Source organism: Rhinopithecus roxellana, chromosome 15 (assembly GCF_007565055.1).
Source record: "Rhinopithecus roxellana isolate Shanxi Qingling chromosome 15, ASM756505v1, whole genome shotgun sequence".
NCBI classification, from domain to species: Eukaryota; Metazoa; Chordata; class Mammalia; order Primates; family Cercopithecidae; genus Rhinopithecus; species Rhinopithecus roxellana.
Window position 1 is genome coordinate 32,849,181 of NC_044563.1, and position 11,972 is coordinate 32,861,152.

General features: G+C 46.5%; 1 protein-coding gene and 1 long non-coding RNA gene across 4 annotated transcripts in view; both read left to right on the forward strand.

Moving 5' to 3' along the window:
* AMOTL1 (angiomotin like 1) overlaps positions 1-8,449 on the forward strand; it is a 183,256-nt gene extending 174,807 nt beyond the window's left edge. For all 3 annotated transcript variants that reach the window (XM_010360570.2, XM_010360571.2, XM_010360572.2), the window contains 2 exons: positions 1,145-1,420; positions 2,511-8,449. In XM_010360570.2, the coding sequence (XP_010358872.1) occupies positions 1,145-1,420; positions 2,511-2,617 (383 nt within the window). In that variant the 3' untranslated portion in view covers positions 2,618-8,449. The remainder of the gene's footprint in view (positions 1-1,144; positions 1,421-2,510) is intronic.
* A 270-nt stretch (positions 8,450-8,719) lies between these two features.
* Positions 8,720-9,972, forward strand: LOC115893521. The gene is made up of 2 exons (XR_004053551.1): positions 8,720-8,937; positions 9,464-9,972. It is a non-coding gene; the product is annotated as an uncharacterized LOC115893521 (long non-coding RNA).
* The last annotated feature ends 2,000 nt before the right edge of the window (positions 9,973-11,972 follow it).

Genomic DNA, 11,972 nt, shown 5'->3' on the forward strand with positions numbered 1-11,972 from the left:
CATGGTCTGTGGGCCAGCGGCACCATCACCATCGGGGAGCTACTTAGAAATATAGAATCCCAGGCCCTGCGTGCTGGAGCAGGTCTTGCTTTTAATGATATAGCCAAGTCATTGGTATGCACATTGCATTTTGAAAAGCACTGCTCTCGACAAACTGAACTGCCCTGAGTTCTGAATGGGCACCTTAAAACGGCCCTGGCGAGGAGACTTTATGAATTGCTGGCTATCTAACCAGATAAGAGGACAAATACTTGATTGTGCTTACTGCATTTTCTATAGGCTAGCGTTCTAGGGTGCTGGCACTTTCCTGCAGGTGTGCTGTATTTAAAAATAAAAAGTTATCCTCCCGCCCAGCTTTCCAGGAAGGCTCTGAGGAAAATGGACACCTGTGTACACCACGCCTCCCATTTCCATGGCCAGCATCTCCTCTTCCCCACCCCAGCCTCACTCCTCTTGGGGAAGTGGATAAGGAGAGGGCTAAGTGGCCTTTCCTAGGAGGCTGGCTTTCTGCTTCTGGGAGGCTACAATTCCACTGCAGAAATGTGCAGGTAGCATGTTTGTCTTTGAACCCAAGCCTGTAGGGGACCATCCATCCATTACGAGGAGTAGGGTGGAATTGTGAACTATTCAGAAGTGCAGCAAGCCAATGGGAACATGTCTAGGACCGGGGAAGCCTTGTAGTTTTTCTTAAACACACTGCCACGCTTCAGGCCAGCCCTTCTGGGCCACACTGGGGACAGCAAGCATGGTCTCTACAAAGCCTTGCAGGAACCTCCCTATCCCTCCTGCTGGCTATTAGGCACTTCTCTGTTCGTCCATACCACCCTGTGATTAATTTTATCCTACAGTTTATATATTAAATTATAATCAGTTTACTTGACAACTACTTCTCCACTCCAAAAAAAAAAAAAACAAACCTACAATTTTTTAGGAAGGGGACTAGGTCTTTCATTTTTTATTCTCTCAGTGTTTGTTATTTTATCAGGCTTGTAATAAGTGTTTATTAAATGCTTGGGGAATGAATCAATGAATGAATGAGGCAGTCATCAGTCAACAAGGAACAGACCTCCAAGACTAGATTTAAAAAAAAAAAAAAAAAGGAAAAAAAAAGAATGTCGTTGAAAAATCTGTTCTCTGCCCTCAGGATTGCTGCTGGGGAAGGAGCACCATGAACATGCCTCTGCCCCACTGCTGCCACCCCCACCCACCTCAGCACTGTCCTCCACAGCCTCCACAACGGCAGCCAGCAGTGCCCACGCCAAGACGGGCAGCAAGGACAGCAGCACACAGACCGACAAGAGTGCCGAGCTCTTCTGGCCCAGCATGGCCTCCCTCCCCAGCCGCGGCCGGCTGAGCGCGACCCCTGCTCACAGCCCTGTCCTGAAACACCCAGCGGCCAAAGGGACCGCAGAGAAACTGGGTATGTGGGCTACCCCACCTTGATGCCCCTGAAAACTGTGGAACTGTCTGGCCTAAGAGAATCTTTCATTGAGCTAGAGAGGAAGCAGGAGCACCCATTAGCTCTTACTCTATGGGGATGTTTATGAGTGTGGCTATCCTAATGCACTTAGGATATGTGTGCCCTTTCTTATTATGGGAATAAATATGCATATAGACACATCTAGTTTATTACTATTTGAAATGAGTGCAGAGCTCGAGACTACCCTGGCAGTGCATGCTTTTTAACTAACCCTTCCCCGGAAGGAGTGACAGCAGACCCTCTGAGGGACTGAATGCCCTCTAGTATGTTTGGGAGCCAGAATTAGGTACCAGGTACATCAAAGGCACAAGTTCACTGTTGCCTTCAGGGCTCTGACTTGCCAGGGATTTTGGCCTCAGTGGAGGACGTCGTGATGGAAGGAGAAGGTAGATTGACCAGAGTCGGTTAACTTGTGGCACAGCACTTGGGCCAGGACTAACGAGCTGCTTAAAATATCTAAGGGAAGACAGCTTGGGAGAGGTGAGCTTTGCAGTGAGTCCCGAAGTGTCCTGGTTAAGAATAAACCTGGCCTTGTGCTAATCATGGTCATGGGGACCTCCGTTTTCAGGAATTCTTTTGAGGAGGTGCAGCCTCTGTGGGGCCTAAGTTAACTGTTTCTTCCAAGGGGGTTGTTTATTTTCACTTTTCAAAGTAGACAAGTAAATACACTGTTGTCACTTTTTAAAGATGTAATTCTTTTCCAAGTAAGCCAGAGAACATGTAAAAAGTGCCTGGCTCAGAATATGCGCCTGATAGTTTTGAGTAGAGGGTGTGAGGGGCCCCTGTACAGAGTCCCACTATCATCCTCACCCTCTGAATCCTCTGCCATCACCATCCTGGTTTGTATTTGTGTCTGAATCCTGGCCCAGTCATTCTGTGTGTTCCCACTGTGGGCTGGATCATCTCACATGCACTGTGGTGGGAATCCTGGGTGTGCAGTGGTATTGGACATGGGTCCATTTTAGAGAGCCTGGAAAGCCTGTGCCCCTCCTGAGGAATGGGCAGCTGATGTCTCCCCTCTATTTGGCAGAGAACTCTCCTGGCCATGGGAAGTCGCCTGACCACAGAGGCCGGGTCAGCAGCTTGCTGCACAAGCCTGAGTTCCCCGACGGAGAGATGATGGAAGTCCTCATCTAACTGCCATCCCTGTGGAATTTCAGAACGGAGCATTGACAAACAAGGAAAGTGGCAGAGAAAGAAGAAAGACCTAGAAGGTTGTAGTGGGAAATCAGGAATGATTTGAACTGATAAAGATTTCAGACTCATAAGAACACATTTTATAAATGTTAAACACAAAAACAGGAGACCTACATGACTGAAGATAGAAGAGAATGCGATGGATTTTATTACACATGGTGGAAGGGAGAAGAGGCGTGTAGGTTTGCAAACAAAGTTAAGAAATAGGAAATTGAATTTTTCATTGTACAGAAAATGTATCTCTTGGGGAGGGCCTGTGTATCCCCATTCTCTGATTATAAACAGATAAACCCAAATGTGGATCCTCCTTGGAATACCCCCATTCTCCTTGCCTCTTAGCATGTTTGGTTTAAGAAGAGCCTCCAAGAAATCTTGAGAGCCTGTCTTGGCATAATGCAGTGTGACTTGTGCCAACCATGGGGTGTCCCGTGTGTGTGAGTGTGGCAGTGAGAAGAAGCATCGAGGGCGAGAGGGATATGAAAGCTGGTCTTCACCTAATTACCTGTTTGGTTTGGATTTTCAAGAGATGATTGGGCTTCTTAACTTTTCTGAATTCTGCAGTATTTTCTAAGCAGGATGGATTATGATCTCAGTCCTCATCCATCCTAACTTCTGAGTTCATCTCTGTCTCTGCTTTACGGTCTTTAATTTTTTGTTGTTCCTTCATTTGTTTTTCTTTTTAATAAGACATAGCAGAATTCCTTAGGTATGGGATTTATGAGAGCAGTACCTGAACCATCATCATTCCTGCTTGTTTGATAGTGACCAGTAGGACAAAGCCATGTGCCGCTTCCTGGCTGCTTCACCTTTGCATAGCTGGGTTGCAGCTGTGAACCTCATTCTGACTGTGAACTAAGCAAGCTTTGAGGAGGCAGGAGATTCCATGGGTCCCTGTGACATCTTGCATTAAGATCGTGGCACTTGCTTTTTTGTCTCTCACATCAGCTCTCTTGCAAGGAGCTTGACATTTCCAAACTCCGTTGCTCTGTTGGGGAAGACTTAGGACAGCACTCCAGGAAACAGATGACAATTTACAGACAGTTGTCTCAGTGGTTTCCAGAATCCCACCAGCTCCCATATACCTTCTTGTATTGAGGCTCATAAGCGTATTCACACTCTTTCCACCCCTGCGCACGCCTCTGCTTGCTCTCGATCAGCACCCAGACCTCCATGGCACTAGCTTGCCTCTGTTGTGAACTTCTTTTGTAACCTACCAGGCCAGTGTATGTACTGTGTTGTCAGGTTTTTTCAGGATTTCAGTTTTGAAGCAGTTTATTCAAAGTGAGACAGAAGTGCCATGGAAAAGAGGCAGGCGTGTGTTAGGTGGCAGGTCCCTTAGACCTCGCTGTGACATTGCATATTCAATTCTTCTGACACTGGCTTCCTTTACAAATCTAGGAGATGCTGGATTAGAAAAGAGGAGAAGCTCATCAGGCCATGAGAGAGATGCTCCTACAGGGTCCTGATGTTTTTGTCCCTCCAGGTCAGCTGGATTGGTGTTTTCCCAGTTCCCTTTCCTCATGCTTGCTTAGAGGAAGAAAGAAAGGGGGGTACCTTTTCCAAGTACCTTCTAAATGAAACACTCAAGACAGTGCTACTCAGGAAACATTGCTCGGGTAGCTTATTTTAGGACTGGTCTTGGGTGTGTAACCCTGGTGAAGTTATAGCCTCCCCAAATTGAGGTGATAGAAGGAAGAAAAGAGGTGTAGGCTGGAGAGGGGAGGGAAGAAATCAGTGGCTTTGGCCAGCCTCTGTGCCACCCAATATGACAGAGGAGTGGGAACTGGCCCTCTGGAGCTCTGCTTTGCCATAGGCACTGCACATTGTGCCACTTGCTCATCACCTCCTCTAGTCTCACACTGAGCATCGGAGTACATGTTGTGCAGATGGGAAAACTGAGGAGCTCGCCCCATGTCCTAGCATGTGGGAAGAGGGCACAGGAGGCCTCATCCATGGGGGAAAGGATTGAGGATGGACATGGGTGGGGGTAGGGCATAGAGATCCCTTCCTAATCTCTGTTCCCACCACATTTCATGGCAGATGAGGTTAGGAGATGGCAACTAACTCTCTTAAGGACATTTTGACCGCAGTTTATGTTGGGGATGGACCAGAAAGTAAAATGTCTAGAGACAGGAAGGTAAGTCAGCTCTGCCAGCCCCTACCATCAGGTCTAGGCCACCCCAAACTTGGGCTGCCTCCCTTAGACATAGGTTAGAGTGAGAGACCCAGCCGTTTCTCCCGAAGCCTGGTCTTCATGCCCCAGACACCTCATTACCCTAGTCAGGTGTCAGACTTGCTTGCTTTTCAAGGTCCGCCTGAGCTGCCAAGTAAAGTTTTGATTGTCAGAATACAAATGGACACATGGCCATGTTTCAGGGCTTCAACTGCGTTGTATCGTGGACTTTGACAACATTTTTTTTCTCTTAACCTACTAAGACTCTTCCTTAAGAAAGAGATCTATAGCTTTAAAATGCTGCCTTCTGTGGGAAATTTCCTGCCAAGCCAGGGCACTAAATACTTTCATCATTAGAGCTTTCCTGAAGTCCGGCCATATACTGAGCACCTGCTCTGAGTTCTGGGCGGCTTACAATACCTCAAACAGATTTTCAGAAAAATAATGCAACTATATTTTCTAGCACCAACTATATGCAAACAGTGTGGCAAGTACCTTTTAATTAGTCCTCCACCCATCTGGAGTACAAGGGATGAGTTTATTATTCTGATTTCACGGATGAGGAAATGGGCTCAGAGAGGTTAAGTCCCTTCCTAAAATCTCACAGCCAGGAGAAGCCAGGATGATTTAAAACAAAATTTGGAGGCACTGCGCATAGACCGTGGCTATACGCCCTCTAACATGTGGCGCTGCATCTTGGCAGTCTCTATCCCTGTCTGTGATGTGCGTGTGCACATGTACCTACGTGGGTGCACACACACACAGCTATCACACATCTCAGAGCCTAAGAAATAGGACTAAGCCCAGAACTCCTAGAATCGCCTATAAATGCCAGGCATAGATGGAAATTATTGTGTTCCACCAAAAGCACAGCTCCAAACTATACCTAAAAAATACTTCTGCACTTTGCAGAGACCTGGACTTCAAACTTTCCCAGTGGAGCCTGATTATAGAACTTGAGGGTCCTGTCTCAGGGTGAAGGGGAGAGGCTCTGGCTTCACAGGAAGGTATTCCAGCATTGTTCTGCTTCACCCTTGGCTGTGTTGTCTGGCAGTTTCTGTGTGCTGCCAGGAGATTATATGGAATTGGAGAAGCTGGAGTCAGGTCTCTGACGCCAGAGTTTCACTAAGTAGATGCCTCTGTAGCTAAGAACTGTTCCTGTCTGCAGGTCCGTATAGCTATGCTGCCAGGAAAAACACATTATTTTCCAAAACTTTCAGAGCATGTGCAGAACCCTTTCTTAGCATTTTCTTCTCTCAGCATTTTCTCTGCCTCCCAGAGGCTGGCAGCCAGTGGCACTGTGGAGTTCAGCATGTTCTAACCATGCACGCAGGGCAGGGCTGCCTTGGCCGCCCTCAGGCTTTGGTTGGGAGAGCAGGCAATGGGAGCCCTTCTGGGTGCAGTCCTCTGGGGTTGCTCTTTGGCACTCATGTATGAGTTTGACTCCACAAGGCTTGCATGGATACCAAAACAGTTGCACCAAATTAGTTCTGAACCTGAAACACAGAAGCCAGTGCTTCAGGAAGGAGATGCTCAGAATACCCCGTGCAGAGCAGCCAGTCATTACTCTTGTTTGTTCTCACCTGGGTGTGCACCCTCATATGCGGTGGCTGTAGCACCTTCATGCCAGGTGCTGAGAGAGTGGGAAATTCTTCCTCCCCACTGGCCTGAGTCCCAGAGACTTAGGGAAACAGACCTCAGGTGAGGCTGGGGACCTAAGAAGCAGTGGATAATAGATTGGGGCATTCAGAGCTTTCGAGGCAGGGGGCTCATGTTTTCACTGCAGGGAGTTATGCTGAGCAAAAGATGTGTTTTTCAAAACCAGAGTATTGTCCCGTGTCCACACTGGAGTAAGTGGAGCATGCTTCTCTGTGTTCCCTGAATGATCTTGCACTCCTTTTCAGCAAAGGAGTACCATGGCCATGGTCAGTGGGATCCCACAAATGTTCTTAAATGGGTAAGGCTTTAAGTAGCCAGAAAGTATCCAGCCTACTACTGGCTTCTCCACATCCTAAAACCTGAAACAGCCTTGGTATATGCTTTGTAAATGTTTCTTTTCTTGTTGTTTAAGTAATTAAAGTGTTTAAAATGTCTTCATTAGATGTGACGATTGTTTAATGAGTTTGCCTCTGACTTGTGGCTCCATGGAAGATAGGCAAAGTAATTAAGAAGTTACCAGAAATTGGTCGGCTGGGAAATGCAAAAGTTAGCATTTCAGTAAGTGAATTTCTCCTGGAACAAACAAGCAATTTTTCCTCTTTCTCTTAAGTAATATACCTTTTTCTCACTTAGTAATTTAATGATATATAAAGACATGTGTATAAGTGAGTGCATACATATGAGGTATGACTATAGGGTTATTTGTGGGAATTTCTTTTCTTAACATACAGAAGATCAAAGTGTTTCATCTCACCCCACCCCCCTTAAAAGGTGTCTTTTGGGAGACTATGTGCTGATTGACTATAGTGCTGCCAAGTAAAAAGATCTTGGGAACTCTTCTACCAGAACGGCCTTCAGGGCTTGTAATGTTCCTTTGGCTTCCCCTTAGAGATTAGAAATCCTCCTCCTTTGAGGATGGATTTAAGTTCTGGAAATAATCTCAAGTACTTGATAACACAGTTGGATGAATAGAGATGGCAATTAAGGTAAGTTACACCATTTTTGTCTCTTAAAAAAATCCCTAAGAAATTTCTTGGAATGAGTTTTTAGACTCAGAGCCTCTCAAAGTGTCCACTTCAAGGGAGGACCGTCCTCATTAGCACACCAATTTTAAAAATCAGTTCTCTTGCCATGCCTCCTATGTGTTCACATCTCTGCATACACTACAGACGTAAGTGCATAATCATTCATATAAACATCTGGTAGGTATTCTGTAAAACTGTGTTTACTTTAGTGCATGTTATTGTCATGTTACGATGTGACTGGGGTGTTTCTTTGTCATGAAACTTGGCTTCTTCACAGAATTAGAATACTGCTCCCTCTATATTGAAGTACATATACAGCATCTTCTTATATCAGCTCCCAAAGTCTGGATGCCGGTGTTGTGTTTACATGTGATTGTGCCTAGGAGTCTGTTCACATAGAGACACCTGTAAGTATTTATTACAAAACGGAATGTAAGCAAATATATCCACATTGGTTTTATTTGAATCAAAGTTTAGGTTTTTTTTTTTCCTTTTGAGGAGGAACAGGGAGCCTCCTCCTCCATGAGCACTTACAGAATTGTGTAAAATTCTGTGAAACAAGGGCAAGCGTGGGCACAGATTTCAGCCGTCCCAGTGCCGCTGCCCTCCCACCTGCTCTGTGTGTGTGTGTCGCTGTGCTTGGTGGCAGTGTGCCGTGCTCGTGCCGGGCTCTTCCCAGCAGACTCTGGTATCTGGCTGTAACGTTTGGCATCTTCGTTTTGCCAATCTGTGTTAAGGGGTGGTGTACGTGGCCGTACAGCCAGATGGGTCTGTGTACCAGTGTGGGGAGTCCAAGAACACTGCCTGTCCCCCACAGCAAATATTGATGCTGTTGGTCAGCCAAAGATTTTCCTCTTTGCTGCTTAAACTTGTGCCTTAATATTGTACATAATAAATGGATGAAATGGCAAAATGGCTCTTCCCTCTCGCTTGCTCTTTTCTTCCTTAAAGAACTTATAAACTGGTGCTCAATAAATGTTTCATTTCGTTGTAATCCACTTAGTGTTTTGCTTCAGAGGCCCTCCCCTCCCGCTTGTGGGCCTCACGCTGACACCAACACACAGCTCTTGACTCTGAGGAGGAAATGAATCATCCAGACCACCGCAGCTTGCAGTCCGCCCACTCCCGGTTCCTCCAGACAAATAAGGAGAAAGGAAACGCAGGGTGACTGTGGGCCTGGTTGTCCACTCTGATCACATGTGAGTGTCCACTTTTGGGGTTCCTCAATTCAGAGCCTGCAAATGATCACTGTAAACTGGCTCTGTCTCAGGAATTCACCCGGGCAGCCTGGAGTCAGCCATGCCTCTGAGCCCAAGGGTGGAAATGGGAGATGGGAGCTGTTATGTTGGCGTCTTGGGGTCACAGGAGAAAAAAGCGGGACTTTGGTGGAAAGGAGTCACATGGTAAGTGGGTGAAATTCAGGCCAGGAGCCTCGGGGACTGAAGCAGAACAGAGTAAGACGCATGAGAATATTCACATGAAGGCCCCTCCCCGGGATCACTGTGTTTAAGAGAGGGTGGTGCCTGCTGTTTATTCTGTGGTCATGCCTTTTCAGTGGAAGCCTCTCTCCTCCTCACCCACCCCCAGCCCTAGCATAGGGAAAGCTTCCTTGATGTGAGCTCTGGGGGAGCGTGAAGAACGCATCTCTAGCCCCCGAATAATCATTGGTGTGATTTATATGCATTATCTTCTTCAGTCACACAACAACCTCATCCCCACTTTAAACCCCAGGAGACTGAAACTCAAACAACCTTAGGAAAGTAATGTGCAAAAGATAGCAGGGCGGGGATTTGAACCCAGGTCTACCTGATGCAGAGCCAAGGCACTTGCGTGTGCAAGGTGGGTGGATGCTGGGAGGCAGGAGAGCTCATGCTCCTGTCTGCCTGGCTTCTTGTCTGTCCTGCTTCTACCCTGAGGAATCTTTTGCAGGGAGCGCCATCTCTGTGCATGCATGCAAATATGACTCAATTCATGTAAAGATGCACCCTTGCAGCTCCCCAGCCTCCACCTGTCAGGATGACTCCGGGAAGACAGATGGAGGACTGCATTTGTGTTTAGGGTTTATAGGACCTGTTGTCGCCTCCCCACGCTGATCCCACACGTGTACATCATGCGAGCCACCCCCTGAGTTCTGACCTTTCTCTTGGCCCCTTGTACTCCCCAGGAGAGAAGTTCTCAATCCCAGCAGTTCTGTGTAGTCATTCCCAGTGGTACACGTCTGTACCCTGAAGGAACACTGGCCTCCATTCTGCCTTTTGGGCTGGAGCCTCAGGAACCGCAAGAGATAGCAATGTGTTTTAAGTTGCCCAGGCTCATTGTGATAAGGAATTAGGTCACAAATGGGAAATAAACCAGAAGCAGCGAAATTCCTTTCTTAAAGTTCTGTGTTGTCAAAATTAAAGAAGCTTTCTGTCATTAAAGAGTGTCGTTACGGTTTACTGTTTCTGTTGCCTTTTTATCAAGTGTGACAGTGTGTCTTTGATGTGCTTCCTTTATCTGCCTCTGTTCCTGGCAGGCAGATATCCCAAGACCATTCCAAGTGAGCCAGGACTCCCTCTCTTGGTGAGTCTATCATCTTCAAAGTTCCTCCCTTTTTAGAATATTGGGAGATATATAGGTGATTTTTTAAATTGAACCTGGAGTTTATGGGAACCTGGGAAGCCCTCCGTATCTGATGTGGAGTTCTATCAAAGGGTGACTCTCCCCAAGTTTTTGGAGACTCATAATATGTATACAGATAATATAAGGATCATAGACTACATCGTTGAGTGCTTTGAAGTACAGTAATATGAATTATAGTCCTATTGTTAGAAACTAACAATGCCTAACTTTGTGTCCTGATGGGTTTTGCCTCTGAATGTGCAAGGGAGGCAGGATCTAAGTTTTATTGAATTGGCTTTGGAATAATATTTCATCTTAAGAACCCCAGAGGTAGGTATTATGGGACATTATTACCCCTGCACGTCAAATGAGGAAAGAGACAAGAGAAGTGAAGTGTGCACTTGGGCTCTGCAGTAGAAGCCTGGCCTGCTCATTTCTAAAGCCTTTCCTCTCTCTCTGCACTGAATTGTTGCCTTTGACTTTAGTCGTGTGTGTGTGTGTTGATGGTTTGCTTGCGTTTGTTTTTAATCGCTCTAAAGAGAATTGGTAAACAGATGGCTAATTGAAAAAAGCATTGAGGCCCTTTTTTGAAATGTGACTTTTTTTTTCAGCCAAAGTCATATACTGGACAGACAGGCTGGATCAGTGGCTCTGGTCTGTGAGATGTATACTTAATTTTTACCTGCTAGACTTTGTTTATTAACATTCACCTGGTAGGCAGCATGGTGGAGAAGGGACCAACAGGCAGAAGCTGTGTCAGGTCCGCACAGGGGCTGGGGACCTGCTCTTGGTTTTCCCCAAGTACACTGAGGCCACAGAACTTGTGGTCCAGGAATGCTGACTGTAAAATGGAAGTGCCTGTCAGTCTAAAGAAATTCTTAATTGTACCTGACAGGCATCTATGCCTGGTTTCCCAGTCACCTGAACCTTGGTGCCTTCCCTTCCATATTCATGGCTCTGCTTCTGCCCCATCTACTCAGTCATCTCTGTTAGGGTCCCCAGTCACCTTGGGCTCCTCCCCCACTCTCTCCTTTAGCTGGTTGGTCACCTGTTCCTGCCCACTCCACCCTCCCACGTTGCTTCTGTACTTTTATTTTCTCCATCCCCATGGCCTTAGTTCAAGACTTCATCTCTCACATGGACAATTACAGTAACCTTCTGCCTGCTGTCTCATCCTGCTCTACTCTTGACAAGGACACCAGAAAAGCAAGAGTAATAGTGACATTTATTCATTGTCATGCACCCAATCTCCTGTGAGCCTTTCCTGTATTAGCACATTGAATTCTTACAGTCACTGTCATTATAGCTCCATTGTACTGATGGAGAGAAACAAAGAAGTAGGGAATTTAAGCCTCTTGCTCAAAGTCCTAGAGCTTGTGAGTGGCAAGGCTGGGATCCAAGCCCAGATAGACTGGCTCCAGAGCCTCTAGACAACACTGTTCTTCCCCAACCTGAGTTTCTAGAGGCATGTCTGATAATGTCACCCTTTTGAGGGAAATTGCCACAGCACTATTGGCCCCCTGTGGCCTTCAGGATAAAGCTGTGGCATTCATGCCCTGCACAGCCTGACCCCAGCCCACTTCTCTGACTAGTTTCTCTCCACTTCCCTTTCTACCCCTACCTTCAAGTTGTTCTAGGAACCACACTGTGTCTATAATCTGCTTTGTTTTCCATTTCTGCACCTATCCATGGGGTCCCTGGGACTGGGATGCCCTCTTGTCTGTCCAAATCTAACTCATTCTTCAAGGTGAGGCTCAAATGTCACTTTTCTCAGGAAAGTATTTCCAGTCACCAGGGTCAAAATTAATTGCTCCTCTTCCCTTATTAGCTGAGTCAC